The sequence below is a fragment of the Rhynchophorus ferrugineus genome, unplaced genomic scaffold (assembly GCF_030347505.1).
Source record: "Rhynchophorus ferrugineus isolate W39M unplaced genomic scaffold, kcgeb_rfMv2 rfM8, whole genome shotgun sequence".
NCBI classification, from domain to species: domain Eukaryota; kingdom Metazoa; phylum Arthropoda; class Insecta; order Coleoptera; family Curculionidae; genus Rhynchophorus; species Rhynchophorus ferrugineus.
The window spans coordinates 28,475,956-28,497,940 of record NW_027472587.1 but is presented as its reverse complement, the minus strand read 5'-3'; the positions used below and the strand labels follow the sequence as shown (position 1 = coordinate 28,497,940).

General features: G+C 34.4%; 1 protein-coding gene across 2 annotated transcripts in view; it reads right to left on the bottom strand.

Moving 5' to 3' along the window:
- Myo81F (unconventional myosin 81F) overlaps positions 1–21,985 on the bottom strand; it is a 132,680-nt gene that overhangs the window by 19,447 nt on the left and 91,248 nt on the right. For both annotated transcript variants that reach the window (XM_076411178.1, XM_076411179.1), the window contains exons 4-9: positions 7,791–8,058; positions 7,540–7,730; positions 4,078–4,455; positions 3,773–4,015; positions 3,529–3,721; positions 1,142–1,406 (exon numbers count right to left, since the gene is read on the bottom strand). In XM_076411178.1, coding sequence (XP_076267293.1) covers positions 1,142–1,406; positions 3,529–3,721; positions 3,773–4,015; positions 4,078–4,455; positions 7,540–7,730; positions 7,791–8,058 — 1,538 coding nt within the window. The remainder of the gene's footprint in view (positions 1–1,141; positions 1,407–3,528; positions 3,722–3,772; positions 4,016–4,077; positions 4,456–7,539; positions 7,731–7,790; positions 8,059–21,985) is intronic.

Below are 21,985 nucleotides of genomic sequence, written 5' to 3'. Positions count from 1 at the left end.
CTACTTCAAGTTTGTTACACCCAACCAGGTCAAACGGCTTCAAGTTTTCCAAAATAAGCTCCTCAGGAGAATATTAAATGCTCCATGGTTTGTCAGAAATAATCAAATTCATAGGGAAACTGACACTCCAAAAATCAAGCACTTCATATCTCAATCATTTCACAAACAACAACTCAGCTCAAGTTCTTCTGAAAACGCGCTTGTTCGCGAGCTGGTCGACATGCTGGGAGCTTAGCACCGCGTCACCGCTAAGCTCTCCCCCTTTTCCAGGCTGAATCGATCTCATCCGTCGCTACAGTCATAACTTTTGCCCACATACAACAGTACCTAGTTGTGTGTTAACTCAGGTTCGCGAATCAATAGAATCGCCGGGCCCTCGTGCCCAATAACGGCTGCCCGATCAGCGGGTGCCATATCCCCAAATTTAATGCAGTAGCAGTAGTGATCCACAGGGGTCAACTGTGAGGCGGTTTCGGTTTAATGTATTGGTAAGCCCAGAGGCAGTCCCACATAACCCGGTCCAACTTGTCATTCCAGGGCAAGTCTCCGCGACCAGGTATGCGTCATGCATTCCACCGCCTGATTTTTAGGCCAGAACAAAAAAAAGTGAATTATTGAAAATTATTATTTATTTATTATTAATCTGAAGTTTAATTATGTATGATTGAAACAAGAAGAAAAATAATAGCACACAAAAGAAGTTCCGCAAAAAAGTTCGTAACCCTAATCACTACGTAGATATATTAATCATCTAATAAATTGTCATATATGATAACTAATCAGAAACTAGAATACAATCATAATAATACTATTAAAAAAAAACAGCTTTGATATATTTGTGTCCCAAAGAAATATAGTCCATGAACTGATTTCAAATGTTTACGCAACATAGCATTTTAATAGAAGTGTTTCCGTATGTTCTTAATTCCGAAGATCTCTCGGGAATGAAAAATTCCAGGCGTTTTAGGTTATTTAATAAGTAATTTGTGTCTCTTTTTAACTAGAAATGAGAAGGAAACTATTCTCTAATTCTAAATCGAATTTACAATTTGCGGCAGGCAACACATTAAACATCTTGATGACGTATATACAAAAAAACTTTGAATGATCTATATAATAAACATTTGAGGAAAAATTTTACCTGAAGGTATCAGAAACTGTCGGTTTTCCCTTGCTGGTTCCCCTAGAGACCGTTCCCGTTCCATTAGTAGCCTGAGTCTTTTGCACGAGATCCTGAAATGTCGACAGCACCTGAACAAATTCGTTTGTGCTTCGTGATATGATATCAAAGAAGACGTCTTGTTGGACGTCTCTGTTTTTATCCACGAATCCTTTAACATTGTACGTGACACAGCCAGCGTAGTGCTTGATACCAAATTCTGTCTCCCATCGTCGACGATCTTCACCTACAATAAAACAATCGTCAAGTTATTTAATGTTATGGCTTTTATTATTCTTTTTATTTGAATCTGAATAATCAGCGATATCCATAGTGATACAGGATAAGGTTAATTAAGAGGCCCGTGAGGACACCTGGTTGGAGAGTGCGGCGACCCTAGGTGGCGAATAGGTTCATATCTTTTAGGTGGAGTTTCGATGGGTTAAATAGGCACCAATAACTCTCTCTTAAGGATTGAATGTATGTATTTCAGGATTTTGCAAGTCTTTGTGAGTCTGTCTAAGTATTTGACAAATTGACTCAGGATCTTGTTTTGCGCTACCTGAAGTTTTTCAATCTGTTCCAGGCTGATTAATGCGAACCATCTGTATAATAATGTGGATTTTATCAACAACCTGTAGAACAAAACCTTGATCATTGGAGATAACATGCTCTTTCTGCAGATGAGAGCATAAAGGACTGAGGCGACTCCGTATCCTTTGATAATTTTTGTATTTATCTGGGTGTACCATGTGAATCTGTAGTCGATATTTGAACCGAGATTGGTTGCTTTTTGTCTCCATGGATTGGGACTTTTGGTACTCCCAACTGGTCAGCGCGAATGTCTCTATGATGGTGGAAGATTACGGCCATAGAGCGTTATACGAGATTTAACTTAAATAGGCGAAATCAAGGAAATGAAGACACTTTCCAACAAGACCACTTTTTTATTGGTTCGTTTGAATTTTCCAACAAAAGCATTTGGTTGTGTGCCTGATATAGAGTATGTTCACTATTATTTGATTATAATGTATCTTTAGTCTCAAAAGTGTTGTGTATCTAGTACATGTGCGGAAATAAAAAAACAAAACATCGTTTTCCTTGAAAGAAACAGTCCAAGTTAGCTTAGGATATGTGTGTTACTTTCTACAGTTTTACCTGGTACATATACAATTATTTATGATGAGTATTTATATTCATATATATGAAGAAAGAAGAAATCATGAAAAAATTACCCAGTTTAAACCCAATTAATTAACTACATGAAAAGTTTTAGTGCAAAGCCCTTCAATATATAAAATGCTAAATTTGTTGTCCTTTAAAAAGACATTTGTAAAGTGCCATCAATTAAATGTTTAATTATTTTGAACGGATTTATTTACTTGGATTAACCGATAAAATCATTCTTCAATAGATATATTTAAAAAATACATTAATACAAGATAAAATAATATAGAACCTCATGACTGTCTTATTATATTGTTAATATATCTTTAAGTTGCCTCTTTAACTCCTCGATTTTACATTTATCATACATTTTAAATTTTTATTGGTGTTATTTAAAGTATCACTTTTTGGTATTGTTTTCTGCATCTTGACGTACATTATACAATTAAATTTTTTTAATTCTCTGATTCACAATTTTCACAATACATTTTAAAAATAATTATAATGCATCACTATATTTTTGTGTTGGACAGTTAAATAAAATATTAACAGACACAGATTTAGTCTGTTTTTAGTATGAGTGAACCAAAAGATAGGAACTTTAACTGTGAAAAACATATGAAATATGTTGATTGTGGATCAATGAAATGCCTTCCTAATAAAATATTTTCTTTACAGGAATCTGTAATGGTAATTTAAACCAACCAATGAAATGAAAACAATTCTTAAATTACATGTATTAAGTTAACACTCTACGTATTACTTTATGATAACGGCTTTGGTTTCTGGATTGCTTAGCAAGCTTGAGATAGTGGGGAACCTTGAGGAATACCTGCTTCGATTAATTTATGGCTGAGAAGGGTTTCTCTGATATTTACCTGAAAGGACCTATCTATTTAAGAAAAATCGCAATGAAATGATTGGGTCTTCGAGTATACTTGCTCTTATGACTTTGCAAATAAGATCTTTATGCCAAACTTTGTCGAAAATTTTTTTAGCACTAAAAAGACTGCACAAAGCTTATGCTTTTTTCCATAGCATGTTGAATGTATCATTCAGATCGAACAGAATGGCTTTGTCAGTCATCTTGGACGATGAACTAAGTAAGCTTAGAATTTTCTCCGATTACCCATAATGTGTGTGTTTCCAGATTTTGGGAAAGGGTTGGAGGCGCATATAATTTTTATCTAAGAATAACATACCTTTAACATATCTTTCGTGACTCTCGAACTCCTGATGCAGGTTGGTGATATAGGAGGCGTCGCAGCCTCTGGGCAAATGACACTGTTCGCTCAACAGTCTTAATATACAGCGCGGTGGCTTTTCCAACAGTTCCAAACAAAGAGTATTATCCGTGAACGATATGTGATTGAAACTGATTTCTTCTTGTCGATACTGCAATACTTCCAAGTTAAACACATTTATTATCTGGGGTTTTCTACTTACGATATCTTGTTCCAGAGCAAACACGTAATGGTTAAAGAACTTGTGTAGTTTCTCGTTAGTATAATTAATGCAGAGCTGTTCGAACGAGTTCACGGCGAAGTTCTCAAAACCAAAGATATCCAATACGCCCAAAAATCTGGACGAATCCTTTCCGGGGTTTATACACTTGTTGATATGATTGATTAGCCAAGCAAACGTTCTAGAGTACAGTGCTTTGGCCATAGCATGTCTGTTCTCACCTGCCTGTAATGATAATCAATGAATACATGCAGAATAAAAATGTTTGTTGGAGATATTGATCATACCTGCTGTTTCGTTAAAGGTATTTCAGTGATATTTCCTCTAACGTTGATCTGCCGCATCACCAACACCTGTTTCATATTATCTATGTCCAGTCCTAAGAGTTGCGACAAAATTTGCAGTATAGCTTCGTCCTCTTTAGTCAGCTGGCATTTCTCTCCGTCAACATCTTCGAACGTCAAGTTGCCCAGCCAGAGGATGGCCGATAAAGTTTGGAATATGCCGCTGCACATGCCTGGTGGCACCTGCAGTACCTGGAACGCCAGTCGGAGACTATCGAGTCGTCTGGAATCGGCGTCTAACTTTATACAACCGGATTGGCTGAGGTATTGGTAGAATTTGGCTTCTTTTAAGTGGAGCTGAGTTGCTAGCTCGTTATTATGCTAGAATGGTAAATAAAAAGACCATTTAATCAACTAATAAAGCAAGTATACAAATTTCGAGCAGATGAGAATTATTTTTAACGTTATTTGATACTCTGTTGAGGTATGGAGGCAGTACTATGCTCTAATAAGAGCTGTGAGCTCACGACGTTACATTAAATACCATTTGGAACTTGTTTTCGTGCTATGGTTGTGCTTCGGAATGTGTAAAATGCAGAGACAACATTGCAAAGTCGATTCAAACTGTTTTGTTACGTTTGTGGATGTTATATGCTCGGTAAACGTGAAAATTAATAATAAATGCACTTAATGATGCGTATATGCTGTATTTTGATTCTGCTGTAGTAAACAAGTAAACAAAAACAAGCCATGGGTACCGGGATTGTTTTGTAACACTTGCAGAACAAAGCTGTACAAGTGGTCACTTGGTGAAGATGTATATTTTTCATTTTCTGCACCAACGATATGGAGAGAACGGAAAAATCATGTAGATGATTGTTACTTTTGCTTGATGAATGTGTCGTCGGTATAAATGCAAAAATATATTACAGTATAAATATCTTGACGTTGATCAATGCCGAAGCCACAACAAGGCACGATTGTAAAAAATGCTTTAAGAACTTTTTCTTCATCACTGGCGAGCAATGAAAGCGATTTCATTATGGAAGAAAAGCATTTAATTTCTCAAAATGAACTGATACTGGCTGACGCAAAGTTTATAAAATGTCTAACGACTGATGAAACAGCAGTATGACCATCGTTTCAAAGTTTTGTTCACCTCAAGGTTCACAGTGAGATATAATAATCTCCAGAATCAGTTAAAATAGCCTTTAGAATAAATTAGGATTGACGTAAAAATAAGTTAGAATAGTATCTAGAATAAGATTTAGATTATAAAGTGTACAGTAGATCACTTACTGAAGTGACCTACTACATGTCAGGATAGTTATATTATATAACTGAAATCATATAATAATACTTATTGCCCATGGGCAGATTGTTGACGTTCTAGGAGATTAATAAAAAAAGTTAGTTTATTGACTATTAAAAAATACAGTTTATTGTATATTATATATTAATATAGCAGCATTTTGGAACGATATTTTTCATTAGATTGTTAATATAATAGAGTAAAAAGATTAAAACTGTGAATGATAAATAGTAAAATACTTTTGACTGTTTTTATGGCAATAATAGGTAATATTTCGATTACTCTCTCGATTTTTGTGAAAAAATGTTTTCGTTCAATAATAAATAAAGCATCTACTTTATTTAAAAAAGCTCTAATAGTTATAGTGCCATCATTTTTAAATGACATGGATAGGTTTTTTTTATGATTAGGTATATGATTAATTTTTATTTAGTATTTATGGTTATTGTACATCTTTAGTTTTTAAGTTTTGTATCTATTGTATTGTCTATATTTATTATAATATATTATTTAAAAACAGCATTTGGGGTATTATTCCATACCATTGAAAAATTCCATTCTTTTTTACAGATCCACAGAAGATTTAAATATAATTATTATGTAATTCTACGTCCTTTAAAATGAAATTATTAATTGCATTATTCAGTAACATTCATTGGGTCAACAACATTCAACAGGTCAATTGAAAAGTGCCCGGCCTGACATATAGATGGTGCTATTAGAATTAAATCCATATGTTTTTTAGTTAGCCCTAAACCTCAAAAGATGCGTGTATAAATTTGAAAGCTCTTGGATCATTAATTTGTGAATTATAGCATTTTGAGTGAAGAAACTTTTGTTATTGTGAAAAAAATAGATAAGAGGGAATTTGGCGTGTTGATAAAATACTGCTTTTTGAAGGGAAAATACAGTTGAAGCAAAAACTTGGCTTGATGCCGAGTTTCCGGATACTGCATAGAAAAATCAACCATCAAACATTGGTATGCTAAGTGTAGACGTGGTGAAATGAGCACCGAAGACGGTGAACGCAGTGGACGCCCAAAAGAGGTTGTTAACGACGAAAACATTAAAAAATCCACAAAATGATTTTGAATGACCGTAAATTGAAATTGAATGAAATAGCAGGCACTCTAAAGATATCAACTAAACGTGTACATCAAATCATTTACGAATATTTGGGTATGAGAAAGTTAGGTTAGACGTGGTAAAATGAGCACCGAAGACGGCGAAAGCAGTGGACGCCCAAAAGAAGTTGTTAGCGACAAAAACATTTAAAAAATCTACAAAATGATTTTGAATGAGGTGGTGCCGCTCGAGCTCACTTTTGACCAAAAACAACGACGAGATGATGATTCGGAGCAGTGTTTGAAGATGATCAAGCGTAATAAACCCGAGCCGATATATGATAATGGATAAAACATGGCTCCATCATTTCACCCCGAAGTCCAATCGACAGTTCTCCGAGTGGACTGCACATGATAAACCCGCTCCAAAGCATGGGAAAACGCAACAGTCTGCTGGCAAGGTTATGACGTGTGTATTTTGGAAAGCGCATGGAATAATTTTCATTGACTACCGTGGAAAAGGAAGGACCATCCACAGCGATTATTACATAGCGTTATTGGACCGTTTGAAGGATGAAATAACTGAAAACGGCCGCGTTTGAAGAAACAGAAAGTGTTGCTTCACCAAGACAATGTCACAAGTCACTGAAAATGATGGCAAAAATTAATTCATTCATTCGCCCCCAGCGACTATTTCCTTTTCTCGGATCTCAAAAGAATGCTCGCTGGGAAGCAATTTTCGTCGAATGAAGAGGTGATTGCCGAAACTGAGGCCGTAAAAATCGTACTACAAAAATGGTATCGAAAAGTTGGAGGGTCGCTATAGTCATTGTATAACCCTTGAAGGGATTTATGGTAGGCCGGGGACTTTTCAATTGACCTGTTATATATTGTAAATAAAGTCAGTCTGTGCAGGAAATTCAACAAAGGTATTTTATTTCAACAGCTTCTACACCAACATGCAGGAAACTAGGAGATTGTTCTTAATTTTACCTTAACTAGTATAATTTAATTTTAATTTACGAACTACATATTGATATAATTTAAAAAAAGTTCTATATCCATAAAAAATACCCTTTATCTTATTACCTTAGCTTCTTCGACAAGCTGGTAGAACACGTGGTAGTTCCGTTCACCAGGCCCTTGAAACGTTATTCTGGATTGCTCCAGGAGGTAGTCCTGGACGATACAGCCGGCGATCATCCAGCGCGAATCAAAACAGACCTGCATGAATTTGCCAAACCGACTTGAGTTGTCGTTTCGGACCGTCTTAGCGTTTCCTGTCACAATTAAACAATATTGCGATAAAGATTATATGGTACGGTCGTGCAGAAACTTACCGAACGCCTCCAAGATGGTGTTGGCCTCGAGGATTTGTTGCTCGACCCACGTGGACACGCCAGAGGTCACCGAGCAAAGGTACTGTAAGATGAATTTGGTGCTTTCTGTTTTACCGGCTCCGCTTTCCCCGCTGATCACCAGACTTTGGTTCTTGTGTGTTCGGTCCGTGGCGCCCGTCTCCAGAGACGCGTACGCCGCCTCTGCTATGGCGAATACGTGTGGCTCTAACTCGCTTAGTTTCTTTCCACGGTACTTGTTCACATAATCCTGTAACAAGTGATTTATATGTTAAAATAATTTGGAACATACGATAACAATGTAAACAAGAGTTAACCAGTACTAGTGGGCGCCCCATGGCAATAAATTTAATACATTGTGGTCGAAATAATTTCTCTCATAATATAGTGAAAGGACTAATTTAAAAATGATACGTTTCTAAAACTTGTTTTCACAGTATTTTTTTAATATAAAATCAGAAAAGTATTTGATACATAATAATAAATTAACAAATGTCTGTATATTAAAACATATTAACATCTAAGCAAACTATCTCAAGAACTAACACTCACTAACATTTTTTAAATGCAATCTAACTTCCATTAACTTACAATAATAAACATAGTACTAATGAGTGTAAATGAGTTACTACGCCACTGAGATCATAACAAAGTATCATAAGTAAGATAATTTTCAGAACTGTAACAACTTCAGAGCATCAAATATAACAGAACGTGATCTTTCCTTACTTTTATGTTATAAATATAAGTATAGAATACTAAATGAAGTACTACATGTTTGTATATTAAAACAGAGAATTTATAAATAAAACATTTTTAAAATTGATATTCGACAAACACAGTTAGGTAATTTAATTTTTACAATTTGGAAATGTATAATAAAGGAATGTATTTAGAATCATTAAATTAATTATTGATTTTCAAAAACTTAGTAAATAATCAACATAATTGATACAAGGTTCAACAAAGAATAAAATAGTCACATATCTTATTGCATTAATCATTACACATATCAATATTTATCAATGCTCTAAAATGTTTACAAATGTACTGTTAATAAATCATAATTTCTTCAATTTGCCCTATGTGTTCCATCTATGCAAATTATGTAGTTAGTTTCAATTTAACTGCTGCATATTTTCATTACTTTATTTATGTATTTATATAGTCTTTATCTTTTATCCATATTTCTGTCATAATTATGAACCTCGCAAGCAGACAATGTCGAATATGTGGGAATGCATTTTGATCGACGTTTGACATGGAAAAAACATATAGTGACAAAACGCAAACAGCTTGGGCTTAAACTAAACGAAATGTATTGGCTGATAGGGCGTAAATCTAAATTATCATTAGATAATAAGATTTTGCTGTATAAGTCAATACTTAAGCCCATTTGGACCTATGGTATTGAACTGTGGGGTATTACTAGCAAATCTAACATAGCTAGCTTCAGTGATTTTAGAATAGTGTTGCGAGTTATCGTCGATGTCCCATATTTTGTCTCTAACAAACTAATTCAGTGCGATATCCCCTTAGAACCCATAACGAGTGTGATTAGAAGTGTTAGTGCAAAGTACTCTGAAAGACTGTTAGTGTATCCCAATACACTCCCTTACAATAGTTAAATCTGTGTAAATATTATAAGTTACTGCAATTTTATCGGAAATCTTTTTAGCGTGTTGTTGCTGCGCTGAATATTAGTGTCAATACTGTGACTAACATCGCTTACAAAATGAAGAACTATGTTAGATTCAACCAAGAAAACCCGTCTACCTACGAAGTGGGTGACGAATCTTGACCATCTTGATATTAACTCTATTCCATAATACAAATATACGAAATGTATAAGAACAGTGAGTACACATACTATTTTATCGATATAAACATAATTTAATAAAATTATTTCACAGAAAAAAGTTAGTCTTGAAAATATATATAAAAGAGTTAGGGACATGCAGCTTTTTGACGGATATAAGGCATCCCTTCATACACTCTTACGGGGCAAAGGATTTAAATGGTGTAAAGTTAACCCTCAAAGAGGTCTAACTGAACTTCCAGATATTGCCTTAAAAAGGAATTTTTTACTATTACTTACAATAAATTCAAGGAAGATTGTATGAAGCTTGGATATTTAAAAATGATTCATTGTGGCACTCTTGTCAGTAACAAAAAAGTGTAAAGATAACAAAAATTGATGGAAAAAGGTAAAAGTTACAAAAGCATTCAATTAAGTTTTGTTGGTCATTATATTTAATAATAATTAATAGCAAATATATTGTTATTCATGCAGAGAATAAGAATGGTTTTGTTCTTGGTGCAGAATTAGTGTTTTCCTTCAAGTCCAAGATCAACTACCATGGAGAAATGAACTATAACATGTTTTTGTTAGGGTTGGAAAATCAATTGTTTAAGAACCTGGAGGAACTATCAGTTATTATTATGGACAATGCACCATATCATAGCACACTGATGGAAAAAATCCCAACAATAGCATCAACAAAGGCTGTAATGAAGGAATGGCTTTCAAAACATGAACTGAGTTTTGAAGAAACTATGCTAAAAACTGAAATATTTCAAACTGTTACAAGGTAAATAATGAAATGTTTCATTGCATGAAATAATAAATGAAATGTTTCATTGCGTTTTTTTTTTGCAATTTACTTTTTTCATAAATAAGTCCGAAAAAAGATATACAGTGGATCCATGGGTGAACAATATGGTCACATAGTATTACGACTTCCTCCCTATCACTGTATATTCAATATTGTCGAGTTGATGTGGGAGGTAGCAAAGAATTATTATAATAAACATGATGGTAGAAAAGGATATTCGATCAAGAATTGTTTGGATATGTGGAAGGAAGCATTATTGACCATAACACCTTCGGTTTGGAGTAACAGTGACCAAAGGAAACTTTCAGGATATGTGATAATGCAATGCTGAAAATTCATGAAACAGAGCGATGAGAGTGGAAATAACTAAAGGTATGTACATAATTAAGAGAGTATAGCTGTAGAAAATGGTATTGTAAGTTGTGAAAGATTTGTGTGCATAGATATGATTGTAAATGTTCAGAATTAAACATAAGTATTAGGTTAGAATGTATGAGGAGAGGATGAATACTAATTCTTTTGAAGATATGGTGTACTGTTATCAAAAATGGTGTACCCAGGTAGTAGCAGAAGAAATAAAAATACAGTGATCCCAAGATGACTTAACAAGTAAACAGAATAAACGACGGAAACAAAAACTAAACGTAAAAAGGTAACTATGCTCTCTAACGAAAGTAAAATACATTACTTAGATATATAGTTGTTAATTAGGTGTAATAATATCCCTAAAATATCCCTAAAATACTTGTAATACTTTAACTTTTTAGAACAATCAGTGTTCAATCATTTTGTAGTAGAGGAATTATATATTTAAATTTGATTGTCTTGTTAAGAAAATATTTGATACGGTGCCATGAATTAAAATTTTAATTGCTACTTTTAGGGGATTTATTATCCTAAAGAAATCTATTTTGTCTAAATTTACAAATAACTACATTTGTTTAACAAATCTTAACCAAGTTTGCTTAAAGAATTTTGTTGGATCTATTAGAGGTCATGGAGGTAGAAACAGCATCCTTCCCCTAGTATGTTCGAGAAATCTTTAAAAGGGCTCATCACTTCAATTTTTTCACATCATTCTCCTGGAGAAAATTCTACAGAAGATGAACATGTTAGATAACTTATATTATTTTTTAACGGGAGATCTAGTACCATTTGAGGTTGTTAAATCACCAGTTGAGTCTATATTTTCAGTTCCAGAGAATTTTGCTCTGAGAAAAACAAGAGTCTAACATTGTATTTTGTCTTATTTCAGTCTATTTAACAAAACCTCTGAAGAAGAGACAACATGCAATATTGGTCTACATTCTATATTAAGTAGTTCCAGATTAAATACTCTAAAATCTAAATATCTTTAAAAAACACATATATTTTTTTCAACATTTCAACTGTCCAATCCATAATGATTTTCAAGACTAAATTTTAAGTTATTATGAGGTGTGATTGTATTTTTGGTTTAATGAAGTTAATGCAATATCAACAAGGAAGGATTTAAAGTTTACCTTCAATATATCAAGATAAGTTAGAACTCTAATAGATCCCATAAAATTAATGGCACTAAACATATATGGGAAGGCGTTATAGAAGAATTACAGATATTTTAATTTTGCCTAGAATAGAGTTCATAATTGTTTTTTTTTTAACTTTTTGTTTATGTATATTTATATTATTTACAATTATATATATTTGTATAAAATTTTATTTTAATAAATTAATTTTAAAATTTAAATTTGATTTTCATTTAAATACTATTGGCCAATAAATGTGACGTCAAAAAATAATCAGGTGAAATGGCAGACCAATCAAAGCAAAATATTTTCCTTACAGGTTTCTACATAACTATTTTAAATTAACCAATCAAATTCACGTTGTCAGCGCCGCCAATGATTGAACTAACCAAAACTTTGCCCCACTACTTTCCATTGCAGTTGCACACCCCTGATATAATCAAACACAACTCTAACCTAAAAACTATTATACCTGTGTTCTTAATTGTAGTTTTAAGTTCTTCGATAATATATGCATTAGAATATATATACTATAATGTTAAAATAAACTATATATGTTTGATAACATTTTTGTTTCATTATTTTTTTAAACTAGGATTTTTTTGTATGTTAAAGCCAAACTAAACTAAAACTCAGAGTTGCCGGACAACCGTGTAATAATCAGTATAGAGGATAATTATACCAAATAACAAAAAGGGCTTTCTAATAATTAGAACTTGGGACTTGTTCGACATAACCTAAATTACATCACTTTTTCCGTTTAATATCTCAACATAAAAAAGGGTTTTAAATAATATTTACGTTATTAGCTCGGCACATAAATACGATCTAATTAAATTTAACTTTAAGAGTCGGGAAACTGTCCGGATAATCTTCTTGTCGTTCGATGTTCGGTCATTACTTTCCATTTTGTACGCCTATAAACCTCCAGCGAAACTTTTCATGACCCCCCAAATGAGAAATGAAGTTTGTCGCTCGCCCGGCACAGAGCTATATCGATCCGGGACACCTGATCGGAGATAACAAGTGTTTTTCCCGCTGGATGTTCGCCCATTTACACGGCCAAATTAAATGGGTTAATGGGAATATTTCGATGACGACGTCTACTATGGATTGTTAAATTCGCCTCTCTTCGTATTCAATGACGCCACAAAAGGTGAGATTATTAACGGGCCAGTGATCAAAAGAGCTTTCGCCCAGATTTTATAAGAGGGGTTTATTAGGTTAGCTAGGAATTAATTTCGGCGTTGTGTAAAGGAGACTTCCACCAGTTTTGTGATTTTTAACTGACTTCAAAAAAGGAGGAGGTTCAGCCGAATATAGGCTGTATGTACATATTTTTTAATGTATGTTCCTCGATTTCTCCGTCAATTGTGGACCGATTTTCAAAATTTTTTTTTATTCGAAAGAGTGCATTTCCGAGGTGGTCCCATTGGTTAGCCCAGGGTTGGATTTGATGGTGGAAGGGGGAGAAATCGAGAAAAAACCTCAAATTTCAAAGGTACGTACGAGGGTCACTATTTATATTTCAGGAATTGGCAACACTGTTGTCATGTGAGTCCATCTGACGGTTCCATCAGGAAGTTTGACATATTTGACGATATACGTACTCAGAACATTCTGTCGCACGGACACTATTTGTTTATTTTATATTTAGTTGAAAGTTTCGTCTCAGTGAAAAATAGAACTGAATCTTGAACATTTTCGTGCGATGATTTTTTACGATTTTCGACGTGGATTATCACAACAAGAGTGCATCAATCAACTTAATTTGACTTTTGGCGATGAAGCTCCATCAAAAACCACAGTGTATCTCTGGTTTAGTGAATTCAATCATGGTCGTAGTTCGCTGTCTGACGAGTTTCGTGAAGGCCGTCCAAAATCGGCTGTTGTGCCAGAAAACATGGATTCTGTCTGCGAAATGATTAAGCAAGATCGTCATGTCACCTATAGTAAGATTGAGTTAGTTCCACCAGCATATATATAATTTTACATGAACACTTAGCTGTGCTAAAGTTATGTTCGCATTGGATCCCACACATTTTGACAATCGCTCAAAAAAGGCTCGTGTCGATTGGTGCAAAGAAATGCTTAAGAAATTCAATCGCGGTGCTTCGAAAGACGTTTATAAAATCGTGACAGGTGACGAATAATGGATATATTCGTATGAGCCCGAAAGTAAGCAGCAGTCGAGTGTATAGGTGTTCCAAGATGAACCAAATCTAACAAAAGTTCACTTCAAAGAAAATGATGGCCTGTTTCTTCGGGAAAACTGGTTATATTATAACAGCGTCTCTAGAGGATCGCAGAACAGTAAATTCTGATTGGTACACAACCATTTGTTTGCCAGAAGTCTTCGGTGAAATAAGGAAAACAAACAAGAGACGCCAGATTGTTCTTCATTATGACAATGCGAGCTTTCACACATCGGCTCAAACAAGAGACTATTTGAGCACTCATAACATGGAATTGATGGGTCATCTTCCGTACAGCCCTGATTTGGCACTCAATGACTTCTTTTCGTTCCCATCCATGAAGAATAAACTGCGTGGTCAACGATTTTCATCGCCCGAAGAAGCTATCGAAGCGTTCAAAAATCGAATCTTTTGAAGATACCTCATTGCGAATGGAATAAAATCTTTGAAAATGGGTTTAAGCGTATGCAAACGTTTATCGATCATCGTGACGAGTACTTTGAAAAATAATAGAAATTTATTCGCAGCTTAACTTTTTGTTCCTATTTCCGTAATATAAATAGTGACCCTCGTTCAATATTTTCACATATTTTCTATCTAAAATAATCAGATATTGAACTGACGTGATGCAAAATCGGAAGTAGTTCGGTGTAAAATTCAGCCAGTTTATGTTTTAAGCACTAACCGTATCATATGAGACGCCGTAGAAAAGTTATAGGCAACTGTTTCTATGATGTAATGGTTAGAACATTGAGCTCACACTCGAAGATCGTGGATTCTATTCCCAACAGGGCAGCAACTTTTGTCAAATCACCTAAACTAGGTAGCGGACCCCAGGGCCTGAAACATTCCTTATTTTCAATGGTCAACTCCTATTTTCCCCAAAACGAGCTGTACTTTTACTTGGACTATCCATTGTAGTACTTATTAAATTTTTTTTTATAACATCTTTATTAGATACGCTTAGTACAATCTTAATTATTATTATTACAATTAATTTATTACTACTTTTCCTATGTGCTTGGATTAATTAACAAGCAAGACGACTTAATAAAATAACTGCGTAATTTATTGAGTAAATATCTAACACTAAAAAAAGAAAAATAAAATAGTTTTTTCAGAATTGAAGTAAAAAATAATCAAAGTTAGATTTTTAACACAACAAAAAAACGTTTTAATAGAAATACATAATAAAAAGTCCATAATAATCCTTGTAATAACTAAATAACTAAATAAAATAAACAATTTAGCTGAATACCTACCTATATCTATTTATCTATTTACAATATTATTTTAACTACTACCAATTGATTAGTTTGAGGTAGGTGCCTATCTCAAACAATTCAAAAATAATAATATAAGCTTAGCCGGCTTGGTGGCGCAGTGGTAAAGGCGATGGGACTCCTATTGTTGCTGACATATACACAAAATTAAATTACGAAGAAAACAGGTCTAATTTTTAGCTCTAAAAGGTTCTTTTAAACTAAATTACTTTTTTTTTTGTTTAATATCCTCTCACATTTTATAATGATAATAGATACAATATTTCTAGTTATATATTTTTAAAAATAAATTATTGCAATATCACACGCCTTTGGCAAAATTAAAAATAATTAGTTATATTTATATTCATAAAATTTAATCAAAATTAAAAAGAAAGTAACATTAATTAAACTAGTTTATTCAAAGTAATTTTCAAAGGTATGGCGAATGCGCCGTGTTACAACTTTACTAATAGTGTTATTCATGAAGTCTTAGTTTAATTGTTGACATAAAGCTAAGGCAGAAATATCTTTTCTTATCATTTAAAAAGTACATAGTACGTGGTACATACTCTTGCCTAAGGATAATCACAAATGTTAAACAATCACAGACATACATTTACCACCACGCCCCAACAGGATTCGAAATCGTTTAATTTATTCCTCATCTTAGGTACCCTTGGATCTTTGTGGATGTCCTCATTTATAATATACTTTGATATTAGGTTTCTTTGTGTAACCCCCACATGGAAGCTGAATATCACGATATTGTCGCCCAAATCATATAGTAACTATGCTTGATTATAGGAAGCAGGCAATCCGGATCGTAGGCTTCTTTTAGGGGTCCTCATACATAAAACCGACTGTTTGTAGGAAACAATGTAAACGATGACCATTTCTTACGCCGCTTCCTTGATTATAGATTTGTGAAGTCCCCGCTGTACTGTTTTTGTCGAAATAGTGTTACTCAAATGAGTGTTAAGTTCTGTTGTGTAGCAGTTCTGCTCTTCGCACTTTTGCCTCGGTAGTTTTGTGTTGTGTGGCCGAATTTCTTTTTAATCTTCGTCGGTCTATGTCAGCTGTCATTACCACGGATACTGTCATCTGTTTCCTTGAACCACAAGAGCGTGTATATACAGTGAGCAGTACATATGCGTCATATTATTTACACTGAAGCAGTCTTGTCAAAGTGTAATAAGATACTTAATATAAGTACTATATTAATATAGTACTATATATAAGTACTATATTACATGGTGTTGCATTATATTACATGAGAATTACAAGGGACAGGACTACTCCATTCTCATGTCGATATCGAGGTATGTACTCTTGGATAATAACAGAACAGACATAGATTTTAATCCTCAATTTTCTGTATAACATTATTCATTAAACAAGTGTTGTTCAAATTGTAATTTTTGTTAATATCAGTGATATATTACTTAATAATAAATTAAATAGTGTAACGTAGCAGTAGTTAATATTAAGATAAGAGCCACTTCTACATACAACTTTCCATACACTGAGATTGTATTCTAAGTTGCATAATAAACGTAATAAACTGTTAACATTTATACATTTCAATATATATTATTTTTATTTGTCTTTATAATTAAAAATAAATGCCAATTGATATGGTTTTATACTGAAGTTTTAAAACTGTTAACTGAATTTATTAGTTGCCCCATAAAAAAAACAACTGAACCTTACAGTATAAATATATTTTTTAATTATTGCATTTATTCTATTCATTCACACTAATACAAATGCTTTAACTGTATATTAAATACAGCATTGCTTTATTTTTGAATTACCCCTGTGTGCATTATAAGTTGCCTGTAAATTAGGAAAATGAATAATGAAACGAACACATTGGCTGAAAAGTCTCGGGCCTAACACATAACAGCCTTAGTTTTATTGCATTCGCCGCTTTTTCAGTTAGTACTAACCTTAGGTGTTAAAATTTCATAATATTTTACTAATAAGTTTCTAAGTTATTGTGCTAAGAGTGACACTATTTTTGTCATTTTCAATATACATTGTTTCTTGATGGGACAAAATAATATTCAAGCGAATAAATAGCTTGAAAAATGTCATAAACAACAATAAAATATTGGTTTCTGACTTCAAAAGTGGTTGTAGAGACACCGATGATGCAGAATGCACTGTACGTCCAAATGAGCTGGTAACAATATACTAAGCAATATGCTAGTTCAGTATGCTAGCAATATTCATTCGCAGTAATTCGGTCAGTGATGTGAAAGCTGAATATTACGGTATTGTCGCTCAAATCATATAGGAACCTCCTCCATGTTTGATTATAGGAAGCAGGCAATCCGGATCGGCTTCCTTTAGGATTCCTCATACATAAAACCGACTGTTTTTAGGAAACAATGTAAACGATGACCATTTCTTAGACTGCTTCCACTGCTTCCATATGAGTGTTAAGTTCTGCTGTCACTTTTGCCGACCAAATTTCTATTTAATGTTCATCAGTCTATATCAGTTAACTTTAGGTTTCGCCCACTATTCCTCTTCCCCAATGATGTCTTACCATGTTTTATGTACGCTGTCATTACCACGGATACTGTCATCTGTTTCCGTGAACTACAAGATTTGGCATGTTAAATGAACACGCGTCGCATCATTTACACTGAAGCAGTGTTGCCAAAGTGCAATAAGATGTAATAGATTACATGATGTTGTAGCGACCTTGAGGCATGTTGAATTTTACATCGTGGAATACCGGTCTGCAAAATACCCAGAAATATTCCCAATGTTGAACACGGGCGGGGTGCCAGCAGCGCCTATTAGCACACTATAAGCAATATCTGGCAACCCCGAGACGTTTATCTAGGAAATTATTGAAGGGTACTTTCGATCACTGAGTGGCAGACCATTCGGTTTAGACGTGTCATCGTCGACTGCCCAAGCCTCGTCTACAGGTAAACCCAGCGCCGATACCTTTTATCACTTCTATTTTCCAAATTTGTATATTATATCAATAAATAATGATCACATTACGTAAACACCACTGATTCATTTCGTTTTACCTCCATTTATCGAGCCATGTAAACAAACCGTAAAGCATTGAATATTATATTCGTTTATTCCTTGTAAGCACAGGCTAATAAAATACACAGAATACAAAATTATTTAGTAGACAGCTTCTTACATGTTTAAGTATGAAATCAAAACATACGTATATCACACAGTTATACAGCCCTTTATTATCACATAACAAGGATTCATTAGAATGCCTATATTTTACCTCTAACCATAATGATACGTGAACGAAACAAATCATTCTTTTTTGGAATAATAACCACGTCTACCTTAATTTCCGCCTCTAACGATGGAAAACGCGGGCAAGTATACATTTTGCGTGTGCATCCACTGTTACAAACGAAAACAATTCGTTTATATCTTCCCACAAGCCCTTGGGAGCCTTTGAAGCTCTCTCTCTCTCTGACGAATAAATGAATTATAGGTGCCCGCGTTTACGACCTAGACGAAACCTCATTTTCGTCGGATTCCTACTTTCGTGTCTGGATTATTGACCATATTGTTTTTCTAGTTTTACTAATTGTTTCGAGATTTTATGGATACACTATATAACTTATTAACTTAGACAATTATGTTTATGTTTATAAATTATTTAAAGTCTTTAAAACGACTGTCAGCTGACAACATTGAATTAAATATTATTTGGAACTGTGATTCTGCCTCGAAATGTGTAAAAATGCAGAGACGACGTTGCAAAAGTGACTCAAAGTTTTTATTACATTTGTGGATGTTATATTCTCGGTAAACGAAGACAAATCATGACAAACGCTCTCAAAGATGTGTATTGGTTTTGATATGATACTTTGGTTTTGCTGGAGTAAACACTGACAAGCCATGTGTACCAACACTCTTTTGTAAAGCGTGCGGAACGACACCATACAAGTGGTCATTTGGTGGTCAATATATACTTTTCATTTTATGAGCCAACATTATGGAGTGAACAGAAAATCATGTAGATGAAAACTTCAAAAATATCATTATATATCGAAATATCGATATTTTTTCGGTGGCCAACACCCCTAGTGACAGCACTGTGCTCTTATAACGACTGTCAGGTAACCACATTGAATTAAATATTATTTGGAACTTGTTTTTATGCTGTGATTGTCCCTAGAAATGTGTAAAAATGCAGAGATAACGTTGCAAAACCGACCCAAAGTTTTTATTACATTTGTGTATGTTATATTCTCGGTACACGAAGACAAATCATGACAAATGCTCTCAAAGATGTATATTTATAGTACTTTGGCTTGGCTCGAGTAAACACTGACAAGCCATGTGTACCAACATTGTTTTGTAAAGCGTGCAGAACAACACCGTAGAAGTGGTCATTTGGTGGTCAATATATACTTTTCATTTTATGTGCAACATTATGGGGTGAACAGAAAATCATGTAGATGAAAACTTCAAAAATATCATTATATATCGAAATATCGATATTTTTTCGGTGGCCAACACACCTAGTGACAGCACTGTGCTCTTATAACGACTGTCAGGTAACCACATTGAATTAAATATTATTTGGAACTTGTTTTTATGCTGTTATTGTCCCTAGAAATGTGTAAAAATGCAGAGATAACGTTGCAAAACCGACCCAAAGTTTTTATTACATTTGTGTATGTTATATTCTCGGTACACGAAGACAAATCATGACAAATGCTCTCAAAGATGTATATTTATAGTACTTTGGCTTGGCTCGAGTAAACACTGACAAGCCATGTGTACCAACATTGTTTTGTAAAGCGTGCAGAACAACACCGTAGAAGTGGTCATTTGGTGGTCAATATATACTTTTCATTTTATGTGCAACATTATGGGGTGAACAGAAAATCATGTAGATGAAAACTTCAAAAATATCATTATATATCGAAATATCGATATTTTTTCGGTGGCCAACACACCTAGTGACAGCACTGTGCTCTTATAACGACTGTCAGGTAACCACATTGAATTAAATATTATTTGGAACTTGTTTTTATGCTGTGATTGTGCCTCGAAATGTGTAAAAATGCAGAGATAACGTTGCAAAACCGACCCAAAGTTTTTATTACATTTGTGTATGTTATATTCTCGGTACACGAAGACAAATCATGACAAATGCTCTCAAAGATGTATATTTATAGTACTTTGGCTTGGCTGGAGTAAACACTGACAAGCCATGTGTACCAACATTGTTTTGTAAAGCGTGCAGAACAACACCGTAGAAGTGGTCATTTGGTGGTCAATATATACTTTTCATTTTATGTGCAACATTATGGAGTGAACAGAAAATCATGTAGATGAAAACTTCAAAAATATCATTATATATCGAAATATCGATATTTTTTCGGTGGCCACCACCCCTAGTGACAGCACTGTGCTCTTATAATGACTGTCAGCTAACCACATTGAATTAAATATTATTTGGAACTTGTTTTTATGCTGTGATTGTGCCTCGAAATGTACAAAAACGCAGAGATAACGTTGCAAAACCGACTCAAAGTTTTTATTACATTTGTGGATGTTCATGTTCATGGACAAATCGTGACAAATGCTCTCAAAGATGTGTATTTATAGTACTTTGGCTTGGCTGGAGTAAACACTGACAAGCCATGTGTACCAACATTGTTTTGTAAAGCGCGCAGAACACCGTAGAAGTGGTCATTTGGTGGTCAATATATACTTTTCATTTTATGTGCCAACATTATGGAGTGAACAGAAAATCATGTAGATGATTGCTACTTTTGCTCGGTGAATGTCATCGGTATAAATGCAAAAAATTGTATAGTATAAATATCCCGACGTATCATCAGTGTAACAATCAGTTCCACCGTACGGGCGGTGATCCATTGACAATTCGTCCAGGTACAAGTGTAAAAAATGCCTTAAGAACTTCGTCCTCATCACCGACGAATAATGAAAGCGATTTCGTTAGGAAACAAAAGCATTTCATTTATTAAAGAACGTTTGTCGGACCTGATATTCGAAAACTAATGTCTGACGCAAAGTTTACAAGTTGTTTAGCGCCCGATGAAGCAGCAGCATGGGCATCGTTTCAAATTGTTGTTCACAACTTTATCGACAATTTTTTGGAAAATTACCACAAGAATGGAACTCGAATGTCACTCAAAATAATTTTTTTTTGTTCTGGCCTAAAAACCAGGCGGTGGAATGCATGACGCATACCTGGTCGCGGAGACTTGCCCTGGAGTGACAAGTTGGACCGGGTTATGTGGGACTGCCTCTGGGCTTACCAATATACTAAACCGAAACCGCCTCACAGTTGACCCCTGTGGATCGCTACTGCTACTGCATTAAATTTGGAGATATGGCACCCGCTGATCGGGCAGCCGTTATTGGGCACGAGTGCCCGGCGATTCTATTGATTCGCGAACCTGAGTTAACACACAACTGGATACTGTTGTATGGGGCAAAAGTTATGACTGTAGCGGCGGATGAGGACGTTTCAGCCTGGAAAAGGGGGGAGCTTGGCGGTGACGCGGTGCTAAGCTCCCAGCATGTCGACCAGCTCGCGAACAAGCGCGTTTT